This window comes from Solanum lycopersicum, chromosome 11 (genome assembly GCF_036512215.1).
Source record: "Solanum lycopersicum chromosome 11, SLM_r2.1".
NCBI classification, from domain to species: domain Eukaryota; kingdom Viridiplantae; phylum Streptophyta; class Magnoliopsida; order Solanales; family Solanaceae; genus Solanum; species Solanum lycopersicum.
In genome coordinates this window covers 2,046,150-2,072,180 of record NC_090810.1, presented here as the reverse complement: position 1 = coordinate 2,072,180, position 26,031 = coordinate 2,046,150, and the positions used below count along the sequence as shown (strand labels likewise).

Sequence of the window (26,031 nt, the reverse complement as noted above, 5' to 3'; positions counted from 1 at the left end):
AACATTCTTGTAAACATGCCATATGAAGTGGCTTTTTACTTTTAAGCAAAAGAAAATAATGTGATGATAATGACAACAACCGCTCGTGCTGTCGTGCACTAATAAGTTTCAATTGCATCAGATCGATGCTGCCACTTAATTTGTACCCACTTCTAAAAGTGTGGTCATTCATACGAATTTATGATACGATTAAAAGCAATGTCAATGTACTCATTTATTACTATAGTAAAATGATAAAATGATAATTCAACTTTTCACGAATCTTCCCACATATAATAATATATGCTGAACTATTTCATGTCTTCTGATCCCGCTAGTTTTACTTTCGATAGAAGGACAATAGGAAGAAATTGTGCACATTTTCATGACATTAGTAGTCCTGTCAGTTTGTTTAGTTTATTCATGACGAGAATGGAGAGTGACAAATGCATAACATAAATTACGACTCAGACATAATATGTTACATGACAACTGAGATGACTCAAGCCCTTGCATTGATTGGCAAACAAGGTTTATACATATAGTGTACATACAAGGATGGGCGCTGGCTAGTAACTTTCATCATCTGTTTCAGGCCTCCTAAGGTAATAGCGCAGGCAGTTTACAAGCACCTGCGAGTTCAAAGATGGAGTTAGAGATAGCAAAAGAGGACAACGCGGTGATAGGGAAGAGTTAGGAACCACTTCACAACTATATGTTACCTGAGACATAGAACGAGTTAATGCTGCTCCACCGTAACTGACATAGAACTTGTCCTTTGCAATTAGACCCTATACATTTTCAAAAGTGAAGTTGAGGGCAAACTAAGAAAAGGAAACTAACATGGAAGAATGTAAGATACACTTCTTCTTTGGGAGAGCGAATGTAAGATGCACATCTGCACGACCGGGGAAGAAAAGAAACTTACTTCTGTATCAATCTCTGCTGATTCAACATGAATGTTAATATCGGCCATTATTTTGATGACTTCCATCAGCAAACCAGATCGATCAGCTGTTTCAACATACAGCATACTGAAATAACCAAAAAACAGGCATGTCAGTATGTGTCGCATCACCAATTTCAATTGCTCATCAACATTAAACTAATCAAGAAGTGGGTAATTGTGAGCCATATGAAAACAGCTGCCATAAGATGCTACCTCCTCTTAGGTCCATCATCCTTAACATGTATATGAGTCGCGATATCAACATCCGGCTGCCATGGAGCAATGCACAAGTTCATTAGGTACACTCAAAAAGGTTGAGGAGAAATAAGAGAAGATATAGGTGGAGTAGCAAGCTTTTCCCCAAGGAAGTAATAATTATAACATATGCCCACTATTTAAGTATTGACAATCATAAAGATATCGCAAGGACAACTAGCAAATTGAATGGAAGGTAGAGTACCCATATGTAGTCATAGCTTTCCCTCAAATAATATGCAAGCAGATTTAAAAACTCACAGTGAAATGACAACTATGGCGACTACTGGTATAGTGTGACCAGATTTCATGGGAAGCCACCTAAATAGCACCATAACTAAAACCAACAGATGATAAGATAAAACTGAAGTGTTCCCAAGACACCACAAAAATATTTTCAATTTTTCACAACCTTCACATCGCCCGTTGCTTTTCCACCTCCCAATATCTATTTCTATTAACACACATTTAAATTTGTCAACAGCCCAAAGCTTATCAATATGCACACCCTTTTCAAGTGCAAAATAGTTATTTGACTTCAAAAGGGAAAGAGCAGCTATCATGAAGTCTAGAAGATAGTGAGAATGATGAATCTCCTCCATTCAATCAAACCATAGAACCAAAAGCAGATCACATGCACTTGACGGGGCATAGGCAAGTGAAAGATTGTTTATTTTATTTGCCTCAAATGGGAAACAACAGTTATCATGAACTCTAGAAGATGGTGAGAATGATATGGTAGCATCTCCTTCATTCATCCAAACCATAGAACCTAAAGCAGAACACATGCATGTGAAGGGTAACAGGAAAGTGGCGAAATTGTTTATTATGGCTCCCTCCACCAAAGGAATAATAATATTTTTAAAATATATAAATACATAAATAATGATAATTATAGTTATAGTAGTAGTAGCAGCAGCAGCAGTTCACGAACAAACAGTTTGATAACATCAATACATCTATATCAGCAATAGCTGTAAAATACTTGAAATTTTGTAAGCATGTAGATGTCGAAAGAGGTCCGAACAAATTTCATACATCCGACTCTACTAGCTTATGATTGAGGCATAATTGTTGTATTGACATAGAGGCCCTGGAATGAAGAGAGGAAACAACTAAATTATCTGAATGTTTCACCTTCTTTTCTGGTGCTTTTATTCCAAAAGCCTCACCCATGGCAAGCCGCTCGCTGGACTCCTGATAAACATAAAATATTCTACTTTAAGGGTTGCAATAGCAAACTAAGGATCATAAAAACATGAAGAATTACTCTATCACAGGATAGATCAATCAGGATGGGATGTATAGGTTCAAGATGTTTCTAGAGATTATAAAAGGGAAGTTCAGGAAACATACTGGATGATACTTGATAAGGTTTTGGATTATGGTCAAACGAATGTTCTCCAATAAATCAGGATCTTCAACTTTGCGCCCGGTATCCCTGGAGAGCAACAATCAATGGCATCTAAGCTGAAAATGTAATGGCATATGCCAAAAGACAGACATGGAGGGATATCATTAACTGGAGATAGAGGGAAGTTATGGAGTAACACCGCATGTCTTTCTCATAGAAAATAGATATGAAGATGAACACAATTGGAGAAAGTTACACGTAGTCATCACAGCATGCTATTGGACGTCCACCATTTCTGTATCATTTCACAACAGGACATACATGCTACAGGGTAAATCATTTTACAGGCATACCCACCCCTCGTTCCATCTAGATTAGGGTTTCAACTATGCAACCTTGAAATATGCAACATATAATCCAACATCATTGCTCAAATTCGGCTAATTTGACTTGCATTATCTTTGACAATTCCCATATATTCTCAAAAACTATAGAGAAGATTCAGCATCAAACAGTATCAGAGCAAGCAGATAAAGAAGTTAAAGAATAATATGCAAAATACTTTCCATCAGATAACTTGCATTGCAGACCATACTGATTAATGCTCAAAATGTGCAGAAGTGTGAAGAAAATGACATAGCCAGAATGATTAGCAAACATCTTTTCTAATAAATAATATGAATGAAAGACTATAAATCACAAACTACTACAAATATTCAGAAAATCTAATTCCATGTATTAACATTCCAATGCACATATTCAATGGAGTAAAAGTTAATCAACACACTTACAATCGTGTAATAAGAAACTTTGTCTTTTTCACTGAATCCTGGGTCGTAACAACTCCTTTCACAACATCCAAGCCCAAGTCTTTGAGTGCCTTCATCTGCAAGACATACAAGATCAACTAGTTGGCTATGTATACTTGAGGAGAAGTCAAGACAGCAAAATTAAAAGCACTAGACCCTGGAAAAGGAAATAGTCTGCAAAAATGATGTATGGGTATACCAATAGTGAAAGGCAAGCAGACAAGTCTCATCCAAATAGTTATCCAACAAATCATCTCTCGTGTTTAAAATGCATAAGGCACATATTAATAATCGTGATAAACAACTCTTTCTGCTAAAAACTGACAGTGGCCAGTAAACAAAAATCAGAAACCTAAGGAAGGGGGGGGGGGGGGGGGTGACTACAATCAATTGTTTTTAAAAATATATATATATAGTGATGTAGGTCCATTTAAGTGTTTACCAGTCAGGAAAGTATCTCAATGGAAAATGATATCTCTAGGACTATCACAGAGTATTTTCAACAGGACGATATGGAATCCGACAAACAACGAATGTTACAAGCAGAAATGGCTATGTCAACAAGGAAGACCCGGTTCCGGTCTTTGTATATAACATCCTCAACTAATGTACAAGTAGAAATGGTTATGACAAGGAAGTCCAGATTCCGATGGTTGTATATCTTATATCTCTTTCCCGTCTTTCAAAATTCGACATCAGATGGAGAAGAACCTTCACAAAATTCCATTTATATGGAAGCAAACAAGAAACATGCATGTGTACATTGGCATACCAGGCTAAGAATGGTGGTTCAAAGAATTTACCGTGTCAATGAGAAGACCTAGCCGATCACCAAAGCTAATTTCCACAGTGGTTGCATCGCATTCAGGATCCTGAATTATCTGAACAATTGGCAAAGGAATAGAAACAGATCCCTGTTCGTCTTTCTGAAAGGAAATTATATAATCACCATGATGATCTAGCAAAATATCAGAAAGTATAGAAAGTATAAAAGGAAGATGCTAATGATTGGAGAAAAAGGAGATTTTCAAATCTCCGCATTTCTATTTTTTCCGCGTTCATGATTATGAATATTCAGTAAAACTATAAATAGCATTTAATTTTGCCAACACTTCTTAAGGAATTTATCCAATAAGGAAAATAATGATACCATTTCACACCCCGTGATATGATTATATTTCCAACAAATGGTGATGTCACTAACACTTGCTGCAAGTTTACAAGAAATCACTAAATTATACAGAAAAAAGAAAAGAAACTCAAAGCCATTGTCAGCTTAAACCTTGTAGTTTAGTATCTTTTTAATCTTCCATAGAAGAATGGCTCGCTCTTGTTTCTCCACTTCTTCTATCCTCCATCAGCCATTAGTCCATTGTAGTATTTAACTGAGCATTCAATTGTTTCACCCAACACCATGATAAAAAGCAGCAGTTTCCGTGTTAAAATGGATGTTCTTATCTTCAGCTGCCAAGATGCAACTTCGGAAAGCAGTGCATTTTGACAAATGCAAGCAAATGTCAAACAACCACTACCTAACACAACTCTTCCCCTTTTTCCCCAGATGCATCATCACACTGGAAATGCATCAACCATGCTTTTGTTTTTATTCTCACAAGTATCTCAAACTCAAAATGTGATTTATGAGATAAATAGAAGATTCGGACATGTTCATTTGATTTTTATTAATTAATAGCCTCAACAACGCAGTCAAGCAAAGAACTAAAATTCCTGAATTTGCTAGCTCCTTGTAGCCTAGGATACATTCCCGACTGCTTTAAGAGCTTCCCGAGACGATCCATGAGACAGAAAGTACTTCAACTATTTCAGTAACAGTATATGAAAACCAATCAAATTCAAAGATAAAATTAGATAAATTACATCTAGTGAGATTAAAAAATGCACAAAATTAATACTCGAATGAGAAAAGATGCAGAAAACAGGATTCACGTACTTATTTATAGCCTATAGGTAAAATCGAGACTTTCAAGCAATCATTTTGACGCATAAAAATATGATTATTCAAGGTAAACTAGCTATAAAAGAGATACAGAACTCACTAATACTGGTGACAAACTATCAACACCATCAAGAGTGCACGAAACATTGTACCTACAAAACAGCTCAAATTTTTCAGATAACCAATCAAACGTATATTTAATTACTTAGATAACTGGGAACCATTAACTACTACAGTTTCACTTATCAAAAAGAAAAAAAGATTATTCATTTGCTACTCCAGAGTCTAGATGCCAAAAATTAAACAGTCGGATGATTTCTTAGAAACCAAATTAAGTACCAATTTCAGTTCTCCCTCAATTAACTAGCGAAGAGATTCTATACGTACGTTTAATTCACCAAAACTTGCTTCTCAGGTAAATACGATTCGAATAAGTAGCTCAAACCTTCACACAAAATCTTCAAACTTAATTTACCTTATTCTCTTATAAACACAGAGAAACACCTTACAGTTTAAACTAAATCATATATCAGGAAACAAGAAATATGTTCAAGTTTACAGTTACCTTCTCCGGCTAGAAACGGAGACAACGGCATTGGAAAATGTGAGAAAGGCGGCAGAGGAGTGCAACTTGGCGGCAGCAAATTGAGGTAGATTAGGAGAGTACACGCCGGAATCGGCGTCGGAGATCGCTGATCGGAGAGAAGTGCAGAAAGCGCTGGCGATAGCCATGAACGAACTGGAGAGAGAAAGAGCGTGAGTTTTCTGATCAACGGCGAAGTGATTGGACTTATGAGTTTAGTGAAGAAATTAATACTTTATAGCTAAGTATTTACTTATCTTTTATAACAATGTTTATGATATAAATATTGCAAAATTTTTAATTAGAAGTGTATTTTAATACATAATTATTTAACACTATGGTGAAAGGAATAAAAATATAATAATTTTTTCTTAATTTTTATAAATTAAAATAACTTTTTAATATCAAAATCATTAATATGAAAAAGTAAATATTATATGGTATTATATCATACTATGTTAATTAATTTATTTTTACATTAGATTAAATCATCTTTTATATTATATAATGTCATAAATAATAATTTATAATAAAAATATGTATAAAATATTTTAAAATAATTGAATATAAGATAAAAGATAACTATTAAATAATAAATAATAAGAAAAATAAGATGAAAACACGATCACACTATTGTTGTGTAAAGCTAATTTAATCCTACTATGTAATAAAATTGATATGATATTCAATTTAATAAATTCATACGAACAAATTATCATTTAACATGCGGTATTTATATTAGTATTTTATATAAAAAAAATTGTTGTATTTATTAATTTGACGTAAATATTAAACGTGTTAAAGGTATTTTTCGATAGCAACGTTAGGTACAAGTGTGCATCAGCATCATGGACCCACTTGCCGTAGTGTAGATAACACGTCAGATAGGTCCCATTTCTTCCTTTTTATTATACTTCCTCTCTTTTTTATAAATTTCTATTTTTATATTTCAACTTGTTCAATCATATTCTAGAATTGTTATTGTACCAAAAACAATATTGAAAGATCATATAGTATATTGTTTCCTTCCAATAATGAGGGTAGTTATATTAGAAAAATATGAAAACGATTTGCTTTAATTTAGATAAACATTGAATTACGAGATATGATATAATATAACAAGATTATCTTTGAGTTGAAATTTCTTATTTTTTTTAAAAAAAAAATATTAATTTAATTAATTTTGAATTCATAATTAAGAGCTTGACATAAATTTATAAAGCTTTGTGAGGAATAATTTAGGTTATTCCCTTCTTTTGACAATTCTTTTTTAGAGATTAGAGCGATCTGTCTAGAATATTGTAATAAACTATTCTTAATCACAATTGATTGTGCACTGCTATTTTACTTAATGTTCTTATTCTTTATGACTTGTTCTCTATTGATAATGATTCAATGTTTAAATACGAAATAGAGATTATTCATATAGATCGTTCATAGCCAGTAACGTGCTTTTAAGATACTTAATTATTTGTTGACATTTATGGATTAGTGAGTCTTGTATGCTCGGTTATACAGTTTAACTACATTCTTGTGAATTTTGTGTTTTTTATTATATAATTCACCTACTGGTTGTTGATATTATGTGCTTGATTAGACAGTTTGCTCGCAAACAATTTATAGTATTGTAATGGGAAAGGGTTTGAAATATACTTCAACTTTGGCCGAAATTGTTTTTACGATATTAAACTTTATGGAGGACATTTTACCCCCTACACTATTTAATAGTATATTTTAAAGGTATATATGTGTCCATATGGACACATTACTATTTATAATTATGCAAATATTTTTTAGGGATAAAATTATTTGGCTTAGCAAACTTATGTTATTAAATTACTCATCATAGTTATAGTTTGCTATAATTAGCACTTGCGACTAACATTATACAGTAATGACGTAGGCTGACTTCGAGTTTGTATAATTAGTCATGTTTGTGTCTGTATAATTCGCCAGGATATACAAATACATAACCTATAAACATATACAATTCACCTCTCTCCCATTCTCTACCCTCTCTCACTCGCCTCTCTCCTCACTCTCTCAATCTCGCTTGCCATTTATACAAATGTATATGTGTAATATACAGTCATATACAATTATATACATATACAATTCACCTCTCTCCTACCTTCTGCTCTCTCTCTCTCTCTTCTCTCCTCTCCTCTTTCTCCCAGTCTCGCTCGCCTCTCTCCTCCATCTCCCAGTCTCTCTTGTCATATATAGAAATATATATGTATAATAACAACTATCTAACAATATACATATACAGTTCACCTTTCTCCACTCTTTTCTCCCTCTCTCTCGCCTCTCTTCTCTCTCTCACAGTCTCGCTCACCTCTCTCCTCCATATAACATGTAGCTACAAATTATAATTATCAAACTATAGTTATGGAAAGTAACTAATTATTTTTAAGTAGTTATATATGAAAGTTTCCCTGTTTTTTATGTCCCCTTAGACACATATATACATTTAAAATACACTGTTAAATAGTGCAGGGGGTAAAATCTCATTTTTCAAAGTTTAGTATTGTTACAACAATTTCGATCAAAGTTTGAATAAATTTCAGACATTTTCTCCTATTGTAATTATATATAGAGGGCTAGTGAGCTCTTTCAATTGTACGAAGTTGATGGATTCCTCTGCGGCAAACAACATATTTTACTTATAGGATGCTTAATTGTTTTGAAAAACTATATCAAAGCCTATGTGTTAAACAATTACAAATAGTGTACACATATACAATTTTTTGTATTTAGAATTTTTCAAGAACTCCGTGCCAACATACAAACGTGATAATCTATTGTGAATTTTTCATAAATTATAGATAAATTGCTACAAATAAACATACAAATTAGAGATTTATACGAATAAAAATTAAAATTTACAAGATTGTGATTTATGCAATCAGACAAATTACACAATTTTGGGCGAATCATACAAATTAAGTAAATAACAATATTTAAGGAAATTGTATATGTGAGTCACGAATTTTTTGAAATAATAGCTATATCATTTAATATAGTTTAAATGTTTACTTCTATACAATTTTCTGTCAATATCATAAATGAAAGTTAAAATCTCTCTTACCTCAAAATTAATAAGAATTCTCAGTTAACATTGTTTGATTTTAATCAATTTCTTTTTTGATAGGCTTAATATATGCAAATGTTAGATATAAATAAATTGTATAAATCACAGTTAATAAAATAATTTTATTAATATTCATGGAGAAAATTGAAATAGATAAATTTTGTGTATTCAAAATAAAGAGGGAAAACCACACACTACTAAATTCATTTTTTTACATTTCTGGCATTGAAAATTTATATTGTGATTTAATAATTTGTTCCTTTATTGATGTTTATTTTAGTGTTTTCTTTCAAAAGATGATATTCTTAAAAAAAAGAGTTGGTTTGTTTATTAAAAGGATAATCGCATGCGAGTTAGCTGAAAAAACACAAGCTTAATATTAATTTTTTTAATCCTTTCCATATCTGAACTATTATTGATATTAAGTACTAATTTTTTTTAAAAAATAAGATTATGAACATTGTTCGAATAGTTTAATTTAATTATGCATGTAACTGAGTGATAATTTTTTTATAAGAGTATAATATTTTAAAAGGTAACTTTCACATTTAGCAAGCAAAAAAATTATATTTGTATGTTATAACAAAGTTTATATAATTGCGCTCCATAACAAACATGTAAATGTAATTCGCTATATATAAACAATTGTATGATTCGCTGACTTATTTCACTGCAATTGTAAATTCACTAGCCTATTTCATTGTAATTGTATAATTCGTTAGCCTTTTTTTGCTGCAATTGTATAATTCGCTGGCCTATTTCGCTGCAATATTTATATAAAAATTGTATTCCTATACAATTGAATCGAAGTAAAATATTTGTATATTTTGTATAATTATAAGTGTATCGAAAGAAGATATATGTTTTTTCATGTGTATAAACAATTTTCTCTCACTTTATACAAAACAAAAACACAATTTATACACTTCTGTTATATAAAGCGAGAGAAAATTGTATTGCGCTACAATTTTATAATTTGCTGACCTATTTTGATGCGATATCTATGTAAAATTTGCATTCGTATACAATCGAATCGAAGTAAAATGCTTGTATATTGTATAATTATAAGTGTATAGAAAGAAGATATATGTTTTTGCATGTGTATAAATAATTTTATCTCACTTTATACAATACAGAAACACAATTTATTCACTTCTTTTGTATGAATCGAGAGAAAATTGTATTTCGCTACAATTGTATAATTTGCTGGCCTATTTCGCTGCAATATCTGTATAAAATTTGCATTTCTATACAATTGAATCAAAGTAAAATGTTTGTATATTGTATAATTAAGTGTATAGCATGGAGATATATGTCTTTGCATGTGTATATACAATTTTCTCTCACTTTATACAATACAGAAACACAATTTATTCACTTCTTTTGTATGAATCGAGAGAAAATTGTATTTCGCTACAATTGTATAATTTGCTGGCCTATTTCGCTACAATATCTGTATAAAATTTGCATTTCTATACAATTGAATCAAAGTAAAATGTTTGTATATTGTATAATTAAGTGTATAGCATGGAGATATATGTCTTTGCATGTGTATATACAATTTTCTCTCGCTTTATACAAAACAGAAAAACGCAAATTATACACTTCTGTTATATAAAAGAGAGAGACGAGTAGAGGGAGAGTGGCGAGCGAGAACGGGAGAGTAGCGAGCGAGAGTTTAGGGAGAGATGCAACTGACAAACTTTTTATGAGCACAATTAAATCAAACAGTAGCTATTCCATTTATTTTAGATTATTAGTTTGTTATTCTGTACAATAATCCCTATTTTAAACTATTAATCTTATGAATAATTTACATAATGTTTAAATCGTTTTTATTAAATGAAAACCACAAGAAAAAAGTTACTACCAGAAAAAATGACAAAAACATTAAAAAATTGTAATTTGATTGTGAAGTAAAATAAAATGACTTCACTTAAAATGTATGATTTATTTCACACTTGGATGATAAAATATAGAAGTAAATTACATATTACCTAATTATTTTCATACTTGAAGAGAATTATTTTCATACTTGAAGAGAAAGACCAAAATAATTTGTAAGTTTTAAATTGAAAATTAATAAAAAAGACACATAATGTGTTATTTAATTGAGTCAAATATAAAAAATTATAACAGAATCAATATATTAGTAATTTCTTATACTTTTTACCATAATTATCATTTTCAAATAATATATATTTTATTTATTTTTCTTTTAAGGAAAATTTCTAACAAATTTAATAATTTTTTTAATACTTTGACTATAATCATTATTTTTCTCTGTTTAGTCTTACTGTTTTCCTCCTAATTTGAAAGCCTTTCAAATTTCCAATATTATTGGAACTAGAATTTCAATTTTAACCTTTTTTTTTTTGGCTATGATCGATAACATAAAAACGCTAAATAATTAAATTTCGCAAATTTAATTTTTATCGATAGATATATGTGAATAAAATTTCTTCAATCGAATCTCACATTAATTTTATACATTATAAACAATAAACTTTTCGCATTATTTGAATATAAAATTAATAAAAATATTATTGAATAATTAATTCAATCAGATCTTCTATGATAAAATTAAAATTAAATTTTTAATGCTTGGACCATTATTATCATTCTCAGATACCATAGTTTTACTGTTTTTCCTTTTTCGTAAAATTTATAATAAGATTAAAATGTCAAAATTTTAATATTTGAACAGTAGAAATCATTTTCACTGACTATAGTTTTATGATTTTTCCTCAATTGAAAATCTTCAAAGTTAATTGGACTTAAAAAAAATATTCTAACGATCAACTACAACAAAAAAAAAAAAAGCTATACATTTAAACCTCAATAATTTACTTTTTATCAGTAAATACGTAAATATTTAATTATTTTTCTAATCAAGGCTCGCCTTCGTCCTATAAATAACAAACCCTAAACTCCATACCATCAAACTCCATTCAATCCTATCAATATTCAACATCGTTTCATCTTTTCCAGTTCTCAAATTTCCTCTCATCCGTCAAAAACTCAACTCTACAGAATAATAAACCATACCCACACCATCAAATTCCATTCATTTCTAGCAATACTCAACATCGTTTCATCTTTTTCAGTTCTCAAATTTTCTCCTCGTTTCCTCGAATAGTCATCAGTCAAAAACTCAACCCTACAGAATAACAAACCATAAACCCCGCACCTTCAAACTCCATTCTTTCCTAACAATATTCAACATCGTTTCATCTTTTTCAGTTCTCAAATTTCCTCCATGTTTCTCTGAATATTCATCCGTCAAAAACTCAACCCTACAGAATAATAAACCATACCCACACCATCAAGTTCCATTCATTTCTAGCAATACTCAACATCATTTCATCTTTTCTAGTTCTCAAATTTCCTCGTCGTTTTTTCGAATAGTCATCAGTCAAAAATTCAACCCTACAGAATAACAAACTCTAAACTCCATACCGTCAAGCTCCATTCATTCCTAGCAATATTCAACATCATTTCATCTTTTCCAGTTCTCAAATTTCCTCCTCGTTTCTCTGAATAGTCATCAGTAAAAAACTCAACCCTACAGAATAACAAACCATAAATCCCACATCATCATATTCCATTCGTTTCTAGCAATATTCAGCATTGTTTCATCTTTTTCAGCTCTCAAATTTCCTCCTCGTTTTCCCGAATAGTCATCAGTCAAAAACTCAATCCTACAGAATAACAAACCATAAACCCCACATCATCAAATTCCGTTCATTCCTAGCAATATTCAACATCGTTTCATCTTTTTCAATTCTCAAATCTCCTCCTCGTTTCCCTGAATAGTCATTAGTCAAAACTCAAAATCCTACGACACTCTTAACATCCACATCTTTCATAACTTATCTATCTTGATTAATCATCGAGAATTTAATAAAATCAGAATCCAAACCCCACACTCCTATATACCTTCTCTATCCTTTTCATCATATAAATAAAATCCAAAAAAATTCTATGACAAGACAAGTACACTTCCTACTTTCATCATTTGCATAAAGTAGCCTTGTTTTTTGATCAACACTTTTTTTGCAAATTACTTGAAAAAATTCCTTTTTTACCCCTAAATTTTAAAGCGGGCTAAACAAACCGCGTCAACCAAAATTAGCCGAAAACGAAAAGAAGAAGAAAAAACAAAAATCAAGCCCACCATTATACTTGTGTAAGTTTGTTTTTTTTTTTCAGTTTCTCTCTCTTAACTCTTTTTTTTTCCCTTTCACTTTATTACTTTCTCTCTCTTCGTTTCATCTTTTCGCTGTATTTTCTCTCTCTTCGATCGCTTCCGATCAGTGAATGCTGGGTATGTTTTCGAATTTACGATATCTATGTGCTTGTTAATTGACGTATTCTGTGTGAATTTTGTTGGTTTTTAGTGTTTAACGGGTTGAGGGTTGGGTTTGGGGTTGATAAACCCTAGATTTTCAGTTTTGTTGGAAGTAGGGTTTGAACGGTCAGTTGAAGTGTTGTGATGGTTGATTTTGTGTGATTCTGCATTTCAATTTGAGTTTTGTTCATTTAGCTCAACGAATTTCAGCTGAATTTTGTTTGTTTGGTTGAGTTTTTGCTTGAATTCAGTGTGTTTCAATTGTTCTTCTTACTGGCTAGGTTTTTTGGAGTACTCCGCTTCTATTGTTATTACTGTTGAATTGGACTGAGGATTTTTGAATCTTATGTCTTAAATTTAGTCTAAAGTTTCGATTTTTTTTTACTTGATACTTTGATTATGGAATTTAGTGTCACTTATGGCTTTAGATAAGATTTCAACTTGTGTAGACGCTATGTCGTGTGAGTTTATGTTGTTGAATTGTTTTGTTTTAATTTTTATTGAACTTTTGTTGGTCAGTATTGAAAATTAGAGAAGTTAATAGTTCATTGATGAAATGCAGTTTAATTTACCCAAATAAATGGATAATTTTGTTGGGAACTCAATTAAAACCATAAAATGTTCAAGTGTTTCTTTTGCCAAAATCTAATGCCGGTGGGAATAATAATGGATTTTCCTAAACAACAAAAGATTATAAGTGTCTTGCTATTTTTGTAGTTATAATGTGTTAAGATTTTGTAGTGATGAGATTGTTGCTATGTTTTTAGTCGTAATGTGTTAAGCTCTTGCTATGTTTTTAGTTAAAATGTGTTAAGTTCTTGCTGTGAAGAGATTTATTTGTGAGGTAATGATCCATGGTTCCCGAACGGTGTGTCAAGTGAAAAGGAAAATTAAATAGTTTCTCAAGGGCATTTGCTAGGTCTTAGTCCTGAATTTTGGCGAGCTTGCCTTTCAGAGAATGATGTTTCACTGGATTTTTAGTACTGAGATTCTTTCTCAAAGCTGGCATTGATTGCCCCTTATCTTGTGTCTTTAAAGGTTATAACTTCATTACAAGCTGATCTTTTTTCTGGACCCAATTGTAAACGGAAAGTTCGTTTGAGATATAATGCTCTAGTTCTGAGTTTGTAAATGGCTGGAAATGGGAGATTTAACTTAACTCCAGCTAGCAGTGACTCGGGTTTTGTTGGAAGCTACACCAATGGGCCTAAGGGGAGCTATATGGGTCCCAGTATGGACAGGTCTGGGAGCTTCAGAGAGAGTTCAGACACCCGTATATTTGGTTCTGGGAAGGGTGCATCCCGGGGAACTGGTGCAGTCGTGGGCGATTTGCCTTCCCTGTCACAATGCCTGATGCTGGAGCCAATTGTAATGAGTGACCAAAAATATACTCGTTCAGGCGAGTTGAGGAGAATTTTGGGCTTTACTGTTGGGAGCACTTCAGAAAATTCTTTTGGTGCTGCTCATTTGAAGTCTCCACTTCATTTTGGTGATGAATTAAAGAAGTTCAGAGATAGTGTTGCAGAGTCGTGCAACAAAGCTAGGTACTTTTGTCCTCTTATAATAAACTAGTTTTCTTTGGACTAATCAGTTCTGTTGCATCCTTCTTCATGGTTTTGTATCTTTACTTGCACTGATCAGCACTCTCCTTCTCTTTCTTGTGTTTGTACTAATTAAACATCTTGATGGCATTCTTTATTGAGTATTGGATAAACTTCGATTGGATTTTACCCTACCTTAAAGTCAAGTTGCATTGCTGAGATGCTGTTTTTTGTTTGGTCTAGTGGTAGAGCTAAAAAGCTTGACGAACACTTGCATAAGCTGTCAAAATATTCTGAAGGCATACCTTCTAAGAAACAACAGAGGAATGAGCAGTTAACAAATGAGAGATTAGGTGGTTCAAGAACACAGATACATCGAGGCCCTTCAGATCTTGTAACACAGAAGATAGAGGAGCGGCTGAAGAATAGTACTCTTAACAAGCGTGTACGCACATCAGTGGCAGAAACTCGGGTTTGTAATTGATATCATGTTATTTAAATTTGTTGACCTTAAATCAACTACTTTTCGTGACAATTTTATGCTCTATCCAAGAAAAGGAGCTATTTATCAAGTTGATAAGGCAGCATAATGTCCCCAAAATTATTATTTTCCGTTTATATATGTTCTTCTGCATAACCACATTGTGTATTTTTTTTTCGATAAGTAATAACACATAGGATGATGAAAAACTGCTCATATAGGATTTTACTAAATAACTTGTAGAACAATGGTGTAGATCATAAAAGATATATCGGAGAACAATGTATCTTTGTGTTGGCTTTCTACAATTTGGTATACCTCTTGTATATGGTTTTCCTCCACGGTGCTCATGGAAGGAATTACGAAAATCTATTTCACGGGGTATAGAAAATAGAGGTGTGCATTATATATACTTCAAGTTTCAAAAAAGACTGGGAATGATGCCAGCGCAGTAAGAGGAAGAGAGATTGTCCCCTATCATGGAATATTATTTATTTTTGTGTAAATAATTAACATGAAGGAAAGCTCCTTATATCTCATGATTTTCAATTAATTAATTAACTGTAAGTAGGAGGGACTCACTTTGTTGCGAGTTCCATTTACAAGCATTGAGAGGCTGGTGTTTCTCAAATCTTGATTTCTTTTAACTAAACTACCATTAGATCTTGCAAAGATGGAGGTTCTGTGCCAGGAGGATCTTCCTCTGGTTACTCTTCTAATGACAGAGAGAATTGTAGCAGGACAAGATTAAGGGCCATCTGTGGAACTTTCATTTCTTGTGGGTGGTGCATGATACCACTTGCCTTGTTTCCTCTCTGCACCCTTAGAGGAACCTGTAGATATTCCACAAGTATAAATTGTCATTTGGCTGTTTGCTTTCTTCTTTTGTTTTGCAATGGAAGAATTCTATCTTCTTATGCCCATCATCTAGCATTGCTTGGTTAATGAAATTTTTTCTTTCTGTTGAATGAATACTGTTGTATATTACTTGCTGCGTATTGTAAGCTTCATCTACATCTTCTTGTATCAAAAAGTCTACTGATCTTTTCCTTTTCCATATAATTTAGGCGGAGTACCGGAATAGTGCTCTATCCAGGCAGCCTATGATAGTGAAAGATCGAGACATGTTAAAAGATAGCAATGCCGATTCTGATATGTCCGAAGAAAAGATTCGCAGATTGCCAGCTGGAGGTGAAGGTTGGGACAAAAAAATGAAAAGGAAACGATCAGTTGGTGCTGTCATTTCAAGGCCCTTGGAGAATGATGGAGAGCCTAAACGAATGCAGCACCATAGACTTGCCAGTGAACCTGGCTTGTCACCTTCTGATTCCCCTGGTTTCAGGTAAATGTTATTCTGGAATTATTTCTAATAACATCACTTCCATGTTGATGTCATTAAGTTCTATATAAGAGTGTTTGGTTTAACTATTTGCCATTTAAGATGAAGGATAGTCTGGTTTAGGTTCTCTGGCTTTGTTGAGTTAACACATTACTTTAAGTTTGAACCAATTGATGATGCCTCTTGCTCTCAGTTGTACAAGACCATAGATCTTTGTAGATGGTTTTGGTACAGGATTGCAATTTTCACTTCGAGGAAGTGTTGGAACATTTCTATTCAATATTGTCTAATTCCAGATAGGTTTAAGAAATAAAGGAATTACTTCATATTTTGTTGTAAGATATAGCGGGAAGTTCCTTACTTCATTGAATTGCTGTACTCTTCTAAGGCAGCAGTTTAAGCATTAAGCATTGTTTTAGTTGGAATGTGAAGAATTTACCTGGGAGAATAACCAGTGAAGAGCAAATGTTCTACCATATCTATTAAGTTGAGTGTCCTCTTTGGTTTATTGCCTTCAAGACAGCCCTCGTCAGATCAAGTACCAGTTCTTTGCAGGTAAGCCTACTTAAGTAAAGGAGAATCGTATTCTACCCAATGTTATAAAAGGTGCGCTTAAGCCCTGAAGTGAGGCTTAAAATGTGTTGAGTTCTTCGCCTCACTTAATGTGCGCTTTAGTGTCGTCATGAAGGTCTAAGACATACTTTTCTTTGCCAACGAACCTCTTCTAAAGAGATGAGACTAAACAACTGCTATTTCACTTAATCGTTATTATTTTTCAATTTCTTCATTATATTTGTTCTTCATGCTTTTAAATTATTAGTCTTGGACTAAACATAGTTATTGTATTTTTTCTCCCCTTGCGCCTTCTTTCATTAAAGCCCATGGTTTATTGGAGCTTAGGGTTTTTTTTGCGATTTTTTGTTTTGATAACACTGCTTCTACCAGCCTCTAGTGATTGATTGATATGATTCTAGTTAGACTCGGTTAAACAGAATCATTCATTTCCTGTGCCTTCAATCTTTTATTCATTCTTTGTTTTGCTGTTTTTTCGTGTGAATAGCTGCTTTTCACGGCCCTGATAAAAATATTTATTGTCCAAATGCGAAGACTTCAAAAGGAATCACATTTGACCTTTATTTTTTAGGTTGAGCTAAGGAACTTAAACTGAAATTGGATACATAGTTTGATGCTTTATCATGCATTTTTGACTACTGTGATCTTAGGACATTCTCTCTTCAGGATGCCTTTTTGTTATTTTTCATTTTTTGCACCATCTTTGTTACCTAACACTGGCTTAAGAAGAATAACTATTTATGTTGTAACGAACTCTTTTGCACAGGTCGGGAATATCAAATGGTGCTGGTAGCATTAATAAGTCAGATGGCTCATCACTTGCTGGTGTTAATGCTCGTACAATGCTTAAAAATGAACAGGATAAGTCTGCTCTTTCTAGGGATCCAACTGCTGGTTTGAATAAAGAGCGGGTGCTGGGAAAAGGAAGCATTAAGTATGTCTTGGTTTGCAATACATTTGTTTTTATCTCCTAACTAATGGGTGTTGTCAGGCCGAATTCTTACTATGTGGTTTTCTTCCTCTAGGTTGAATAGTCATGAGGAGAACCATGCTGTCTGTCCCAGTCCAATAGCAAAAGGGAAGGCCTCAAGGGCACCACGGAGTGGCTCCCTTGCTGCTGCTAATTCACCCTCTAACATTCCCCGTTTACCTGGAACCTTGGAAAGCTGGGAACAGCCCCCAAATGTCAACAAAAATCTTGCTGTAGGTGGGGTCAATAATCGCAAACGTCCATTACCCACAGGATCCTCGTCTCCACCCATAACACAATGGATTGGTCAGAGGCCGCAAAAAATTTCTCGTACAAGGAGGGCTAATCTTATCTCACCAGTTTCAAACCAGGACGAGGTGGAGGTGCCATCAGAGGCATGTTCACCTTCTGATTTTGGAGCTAGGTTAACTCCTGGTGTAACAAGTGGTTCTATTCTTTCAAAGGATGCCAGCAATCTTACGCAAAACCTTAAAGTTAAAGCTGATAGTGTTTTATCCCCTACCAGACTCTCTGACAGTGAAGAATCTGGTGCTGGTGAAAGCAGATTAAAAGAAAAGGGTGGTGTTACTTGTGAAGGTGAAGAAAAACCTGTAAATACTGTTCAGAGTAATGGGGTGTCTACCTCACATATGAAGAAGAACAAATTTCTTGTCAAAGGAGAAACAGGTGATGGCGTGCGTAGACAAGGCCGAAGTGGAAGAGGGTCGGCATTTTCTAGGAGTAGCATTTCTCCTACAAGGGAGAAGTTTGAAAATCAAGTCACAGCGAAACCACTTCGTAACTCGAGGCCGGCTTCTGAAAAGCACGGAAGGTTCTGGTCTTTTAACTGAAGAAGTTTCTTGCGCTTTTGCTGCTTCTCTTCTCCATTAACTTAATCATATTTGATTGTGGCAGTAAGTCAGGCCGTCCTTTGAAAAAGCACTTGGAACGCAAAGGGTTTTCTCGTTTTGGGAATCCTCTGAGCAGTGGTTCTCCTGATTTCACTGGTAAGTCCCTCATTTACTTAAATAAATCAAGTATCTCAGTGTAAAGTTTTCCTTCACTAATGTGGAGTATGTTTCTTAAATTTGTAATGAACCAGTTTGCCCTTTTCCAAGATTTTTTCCCCAGTTTCTAGCCGTCTGTATTTTGTCTTTTAATGAATTCATTTGCCTTTATCCATGATTTGGGCTTCTAGTTTCTAGCAGTCTCTGTGTGTGCCCACCTTCTTATGTGGTGAAGAATATGCAGGTGGTATGATGTGATGCATTGGAGAAGAGAAAAACTGATTTATTTTTGTATTTCCTTCTGTTCACTGAAATGTAAAGTCAGTTTTCATTACATTATCAGTTTGTTAGAATGAGCTGGTATATGATTGTGGACAAAGAAATGAAGGGGGTGAAATAAAGGAATAGGAAATGGCTAATCTTGTATCTTTGTCCTTTGACACTAATCTTTGTGTGACCAATCTCCAGTTATTGTTGAGTTCAACTGTTTGATATTTAGGTTGGTAGTTTTGGTGCTGCCCTTAGTGCAGGCTGACAATTGGCATATTATCTAGGTGGTTCTGGTTTCCCTCCTGCCTCAAACAAATAATATTGCTATCTCATTTTCCACATTTCAGGGGAATCAGATGATGACCGCGAGGAGCTCCTAGCTGCTGCAAACTCGGCATATAATGCAAGTAGTATGTGTCTGACATCAAAATTCTCTTTCACTCTTTTGATTCCATCTTTTCTGGTAGGAAAAAATATAAACAATTAGGCACTTAGTTTATTTTGATTGCTGTGGTAGTTCATGCATGTCCAAGTGCATTCTGGAAGACAGTGGATAGACTTTTTGCTTCTGTCAGTGCAGAGGAGAAATCCTACCTTCTGGAACAGGTGACAACTAATGATAATTTTGATTGTACCACACATCTATCTGCTTTTATCTGATATTGGATGTTTATTAAGTCTTGTTCTTTGATGTTTTTATCAGCTGAAATCAGCAGAGGAATCTCATGCTAATCTGTCTCAAACTCTAAATCGTACCAATAATGTTCTGGTACCCACTGATACCTGATTATCTTTTTCCTGTATCATAACTTATTTTTAGCAGTGATTTGGTTGGTAGATAGTTTATGTGAAGAGTGGGAGGATAAAACATTTCTCTGTTTATCATTTGCTTTGGGGGATTGAAAACTGGCTTCTGGTGGGCGAGCTAGGGCCTTGGGTGGGTGGGTGGGTGGAGGGCTTAATCCCTTCATTAACCTCCTATATACCTTCGTCAGATATTCTCCTCGTAGCTTTTCGTGTTTCATTTTCGTTTATATGTTAGCCTCAATCCCTGTACCACCACCTGAAATTCTTTTGCAAGCGGTTATTTTCTGTTTTTGTTAGTTGGTGGTTTCTGCCATCTTTTTCATTTTGTTGCTTGCAGTCCACTACTGTATAAAAGCTTCGTATTGTATTTGAGTGTATTGTTAGTAATTCCTGGTCATTGTTACTTGAATCAAATCCAACTTTGACATTTTTTTTACCCCGCTAATTTCAAGAGAGTAACTAATAAAACAGCAGATGTTCTCTAGCCATCTTGTATTTGGAGAATGCGTTCCTTTATCCTTACTTCTAGTTTTATTGATCTGTATCACATGACATGCTTCAGTCACTCTCTAGCTGGAGCTTCCTAACTGTTACCTCCCCGTGCAAGTCTGGTTTGTCCCTTTTATGCTTACCGTGAAGTGCTTGAACGGATTGCCTAGATTATTTATATTAATTAAAATATTCGACATGTCTTTCCAAGTCTCATATTTTACTGCTGCCTGTTGTGAAATAAGATTTCATTTTAACAATATATCATATGTTGTTGGCAACTTTGCTTTAGCTAAATACTTCTCTTGATGCTTGCTTTCCCAGGGTGGTCATGCTCATGATGGAACTTCTGTTTCTGATTCTCCATCTGTTGAGAAGAACAGATGCATCAATAATCAAAATGGCTCGAAAGTGTCATCTGATACAGAACTGGTCGATCAATTTCATGATTCTATTCTAAGTGCGAAAGTTGACTCAGATAGAATATTTGACAAAGTTACTCCACTTTACCAAAGAGTACTGTCAGCTCTAATTGTAGAGGATGACATTGAAGAATGTGAAGAAAATGGGTTTGACTTATTTATGTCACCACAGAATGGTCCAGAAACTTTATTGCATGGTGTCATTGATTCTCAGAGTAGAAAAATGAATAGGACTGAAGTTGAGTATGATACAGTTTTTAGTTCTCAGATAAAGAAAAATGGGACTGGTAATGAGTTTGTTTCCTGCAATGGGTATGGTGTGTATCATCGAAACCCTGATGTCCAAGGACCTCAATACAGTGATGAGATGTCACGAGGAAATAATGGATATTTGCATTCAGAGGTTGGGCTGTTTGTAGGCCTTTCTGAATGTGATACGGATGTACCTCAAAGGTTGCAGATTAACAGTTTCGGTATTTCCTCATTTGAACGTCAATATGCACAGATGGCTTTTGATGATAAACTCTTGCTAGAATTGCAGAGCATTGGCCTTTATATTGAACCTGTGGTATGCTTTCTCCAATTGGTAACAAAATGAAGGATATTCTCGTCTTTCATTTAGCCTGTGATTTTGAGATTTCCCCCTATCATTTTCCTTCCCTCCTCAATGCTTATTAATTTGCATATTTTACTTTGGGTGCGTCTGAGTAGTATTATTCTCTAGTTGGAACAAAATCATATGCTTTATTTTAACATTTGTACCTAAGATTATTTGATTTTAATTTTTCCTTGTCTTTTTGCATAATTGTTACAGCCTGGTTTAGATGATAAAGAAGATGAAGTCATCAACCAGGAAATTATGCAGCTGGAGAAGGGACTCTATCAAGAGGTTGTCTTCTGTCATTATTAGCGTCCTAATAATTTACTCATTTTCCGTCTTTTTCCCTGTTTGTTGTTGCCAAATATGCCAGCAAATCTAATGTTCTCAAGAACATTGAGAACAGATGGGTGGACAAAGACCATCGCTTTCAGGTCTATATGGACATCTTTCTTCACATGCTGTAACTGAAGTATATCATTTGTTCTATTTCCTGTAGATTGGTAAAAAGAAAACATATATGGAGAAAATATCTAAAGCAATTCAAGAAGGCAAAGACTTGGAAGGATGGTAAGATATTAGATGTCATCAGGTTTGCTTATTTCTCTGCATTTTGGATTAATGTGTGCCTTATAAACTCAACTGAATTTCCAGGGACCCTGAGCAGATTGCAATGAATAAACTTGTTGAGCTAGCTTACAAAAAGCTCTTGGTAAGGGTTGCACTCTTTTATCTGTACGGTCATGATATGTTTCTTATACTGTGCTTAATGTTGTAGCGCCTGAAGAACACTGATTTTGGTTGCAAAATGTTGTGAAGGATATTTATACATAATTACTATATATGACCATCCTAGACTATAAGGCGTATACGTTGTTGACCAGAGCAATCATAGATTTGGGAGGAAACTAAAACTCTAGAAGCTTGCTCAAAGTAACTGACTGTGTAATATGTGATCTGAAACACAAATGTGGTACTTCTTTCTATGTTTGAATCCAGTTCTGGTTTTCAGATGGATTAAGGTTTGATACATTGAATAAATTCTAAAGTTCAATTATAAGATGCCCACCAAAGAAAATTTGATCCTAGTATAGATTTTTTCAGGTCAAATATGATTTTGTTGAAAAAATGGCTATTGTCATGCCCAGAGTTCAAAAAATAAAAAATAAAGAGGAAGGGTAGAGGGGTGGGCCCAATAAAAAAGATAGAGCAGGTGATTTATCTCACTCTCGGTACAAAAGAAATTTTATAAATAAAACAAAACCAGACACGTAGATGGTGATAGGAAATCATAAGAATGGACTCCCCCTGCGCAAAATTTAAAAAGAGCAAAGAAAAAAAGGAAGGGATGGGCTCTACACTAAAGACTTATTCATGTAGTGAGTTTTTCTGTATCTTAAATACATCCTGGAGTTTACACCAAAAGTGATTTCTTTTCCCTCAAAACACCCAGTATTCCTTTCTTTCCATAGAAACCCAACTTACACATGCTAGAACAGTTTTCCGCTATTAAAGATATTAGGAGATCCACTATTGAATAAGGCGTATTATAATTAAAATGATGTAACTTTATTTCACCAATGAAAAGAATTGTGAAACTTTATTTTTTTTCTTTGCTATATTTCTTTACATACCTTTATCTCCGGCAAAGGATCTTGGCAACATACATATATATTGCATACTCAACTATGATTCACTAGCTAGCATACTGACATTGCTACTCACAAATCCAAGAGAATTCATACATAAACATGGCTGAAGTGAAAGTTGCCTTTATAATAATAATTAAAAAAACATGGCTGAAGTGAATTAATCATGTAATATTTTGACACTTTATCTGTTTATGGTAACCTGATTTTTGGGAATTTGAATTTATCATCCTTAATTCCTTATGCTGTGCAGTATATTAATCACTGGAGATTTCATAATTAACTTACTGCAGCATATGGATGTGACCCAACTTTGTGATTCAGATTATTAACTGCATATCTTTTGGATTAATTTGACAGGCGACTCGAGGAACTTTAGCTTCCAAAAATGGGATTCCTAAGGTGTCAAAACCGGTTGCATTGTCTTTTGCAAAGAGAACACTTTCCAGGTGTAGGAAGTTTGAGGATAGTAGAACTAGTTGCTTTAGCGAGCCAGTGCTCCATGACATTATTTTTGCCGCACCTCCTCGTATTAATGAGGCAGATCTTTTGGCTGGTATGCAGTTGCTAATAAAGCTTTTCATTATTGAGTTATCATATATATTGGAATGACACTGTGCTGACTATGCTTTGACAACTTTGAGCTAGTCACAATATTTTCTATTTCCTGCTCTGGGTCAACCAAATATGTTAATTCTTGTTCTAACAGGAGTTCTTTTTTCTTTCTATAAAATTATAATTTGATCTTCTTATGCTTTAATATCTTTCGTTTATGTCTTGCACGCTTTGTTCTTCTTAGCTGGGTAGTAATTACTGGCACCGTTTCTGACAAATGCTCATTTTTGAAAACAAATTGTTCCTTCATCTTCACATGGTCAATTTTAGTTTTGTCATGTGTTTATCTAGTCTTGCTCTTATCAGACGTGCTGTAATAGCTGACATTTCTCTTGTTACACAGGCTCGTGCCCTGTTAGAGCTGATGGTGTTCTGGTTGATCCATATGAAAGGTTCAATCATCAATCTGATCATGCTTTTGCTAAAAATGGGCCGATAATAAATAGAGGGAGGAAAAAAGTACTGCTTGATGATGTTGGCGCTGGTGCTGCTTTCAGAGCCACTTCTACTCTTGGTGGAACTCTTCTAGGTGGTGCCAAAGGAAAGAGAAGCGAAAGAGATAGGGATTCTTTAGCGAGAAATGCAAATGCAAAAGCTGGGCGTTCACTGGGGAATTCCAAGGGTGAGCGCAAAACAAAAACAAAGCCCAAACACAAGACAGCTCAGCTTTCTACATCCGTTAGTGGATCTTTTAACAAATTCACGGGGATCACGACACATCCAGTTTACCCTTCTGCTAATGGTTCTGGAGAATTGGTCAATGCCAGTGGTAACAGAAAAAGAGAGGGTGATGTTAATTCATCAATGGAGAGGAAAGAATCTGCTGACGGCATGAATTTGCCACTGAATGACATTGATGCGATAGAAGATCTAGGAGTAGAATCTGATCTTGGGGCGCCTCAAGATTTCAATTCTTGGTTCAACTTTGATGTTGATGGTTTGACAGAAGAAAATGGTGACGGACTTGAAATACCAATGGACGACCTTTCTGAGTTAAATATGTTTTGACAGTGTGACTGCTCATTGTACATTCTTATGGACTATTTAACTGTTCAGTAGAGAAAGATCTTTTGCTTGTTCAAGAAATGATAGGTTAAGAGATCTCTGGCCAAGTAGCACTTGTAATTATGGCCATTTTTGTATACTTATTTGAAGGGAATGCTAGAAAGTCCTCATTGTTTAAATTCAGGCAATGTTTCCTTGTAAACTAATTAGCAAAGATTGCAAGGGCAATTTTGTTTGATCATCTTTTGTAGTGTTTCCTGATCCTTTTCCTAATTTATTGCTGTTTTGACATTTTTACCTGGTTAATATTATGTTTTCTTAAAGCTTGTATATGAGCATAAGAATCTGACACTTGGCTATTCAGTCTTTTGGTTTTGCTAATCCTTCACTTACTGTCTGCAGCTCATGAGTCCGGGACTACGCTGTAATCTTATATGTAATTTCTTTACTTCTTGATTATCATTTTTTAGCTGCAGATAAATGCTGATGAGTACCATGAGCATATTCACCTGTCAAAACAGTCGCTTCTTCCTTAGCAGGTGCTAAGAGTATCATCACCAGCCAAGTACAGGTCAGCCGTCAGCGTGAGAAATGTTTGGTTAGGTAGCCGACAGGTAACTCATCCTTTGCCTTAACCAATCTTTGATAAAGTGAGTCACAACTTTAACATAAACATTTCTCAGTTGTGATTCTTCTCCCTCACATTGTACATTTATATATACTTGTAAACATAATCCTTAATCCATCCAGTTTGTTTCTAGAACACTTCTCTGGTTTCTGGACATGCACAATTAATTAAGATTGTTTCTATCAATAAGTTATTGAATTGCTCCAGTTTTTGTTGTGTAGTCCTTTGATGATTAATTACCAAACTATGCAGATAGATTGAATTTTCATCATGTGTTCCGTGTTTCTTACTTTACTTCTTTAAAGA

The 26,031-nt window shown here is 34.0% G+C and overlaps 2 protein-coding genes across 3 annotated transcripts; one reads left to right on the top strand and one right to left on the bottom strand.

The window, feature by feature from the left end:
* Positions 1 to 460: 460 nt before the first annotated feature.
* LOC101267668 (ACT domain-containing protein) lies at positions 461 to 6,063 on the bottom strand. The gene is made up of 10 exons (NM_001308186.1): positions 5,869 to 6,063; positions 5,404 to 5,455; positions 4,150 to 4,272; positions 3,329 to 3,423; positions 2,540 to 2,624; positions 2,321 to 2,380; positions 1,142 to 1,197; positions 908 to 1,013; positions 702 to 770; positions 461 to 611 (listed from the first exon to the last, which is right to left on the bottom strand). The coding sequence occupies exons 1-10, from the start codon at positions 6,033 to 6,035 to the stop codon at positions 549 to 551; spliced, it is 876 nt and encodes a 291-aa protein (NP_001295115.1). The 5' UTR covers positions 6,036 to 6,063; the 3' UTR covers positions 461 to 548.
* Positions 6,064 to 13,151: 7,088 nt separating this feature from the next.
* LOC101267370 (uncharacterized) lies at positions 13,152 to 25,338 on the top strand. Of its 2 annotated transcripts, none has more exons than XM_004249916.5 (16): positions 13,152 to 13,307; positions 14,370 to 14,875; positions 15,116 to 15,344; positions 16,421 to 16,695; positions 18,032 to 18,199; positions 18,291 to 19,067; positions 19,151 to 19,242; positions 19,860 to 19,922; positions 20,030 to 20,118; positions 20,216 to 20,281; positions 21,133 to 21,798; positions 22,045 to 22,119; positions 22,328 to 22,398; positions 22,483 to 22,540; positions 23,838 to 24,033; positions 24,436 to 25,338. In XM_004249916.5, exons 2-16 carry the CDS (start codon positions 14,463 to 14,465, stop codon positions 25,098 to 25,100), a joined length of 3,903 nt encoding a protein of 1,300 aa, XP_004249964.1. In that variant the 5' UTR covers positions 13,152 to 13,307; positions 14,370 to 14,462; the 3' UTR covers positions 25,101 to 25,338. The 2 variants fall into 2 exon arrangements, with proteins under 2 accessions (XP_004249964.1, XP_010312527.1); XM_010314225.4 differs by having other exon boundaries at positions 13,156 to 13,307; positions 15,116 to 15,317.
* The last annotated feature ends 693 nt before the right edge of the window (positions 25,339 to 26,031 follow it).

What these genes read in the sequence shown, in the direction of transcription:
- LOC101267668 (NM_001308186.1), bottom strand. Translation starts at nt 6,035, where the DNA reads ATGGCTATCGCCAGCGCTTTCTGCACTTCTCTCCGATCAGCGATCTCC. An exon ending in TAGGTCTTCTCATTGACACG is followed by an intron (nt 3,424 to 4,149) that starts GTAAATTCTTTG and finishes TATGTCTTGCAG; the next exon opens with ATGAAGGCACTCAAAGACTT. An exon ending in CAGCAGAGATTGATACAGAA is followed by an intron (nt 771 to 907) that starts GTAAGTTTCTTT and finishes GAAAATGTATAG; the next exon opens with GGTCTAATTGCAAAGGACAA.
- LOC101267370 (XM_004249916.5), top strand. Translation starts at nt 14,463, where the DNA reads ATGGCTGGAAATGGGAGATTTAACTTAACTCCAGCTAGCAGTGACTCG. An exon ending in CATCAGTGGCAGAAACTCGG is followed by an intron (nt 15,345 to 16,420) that starts GTTTGTAATTGA and finishes CATATAATTTAG; the next exon opens with GCGGAGTACCGGAATAGTGC. An exon ending in GGCAAAGACTTGGAAGGATG is followed by an intron (nt 22,399 to 22,482) that starts GTAAGATATTAG and finishes CTGAATTTCCAG; the next exon opens with GGACCCTGAGCAGATTGCAA.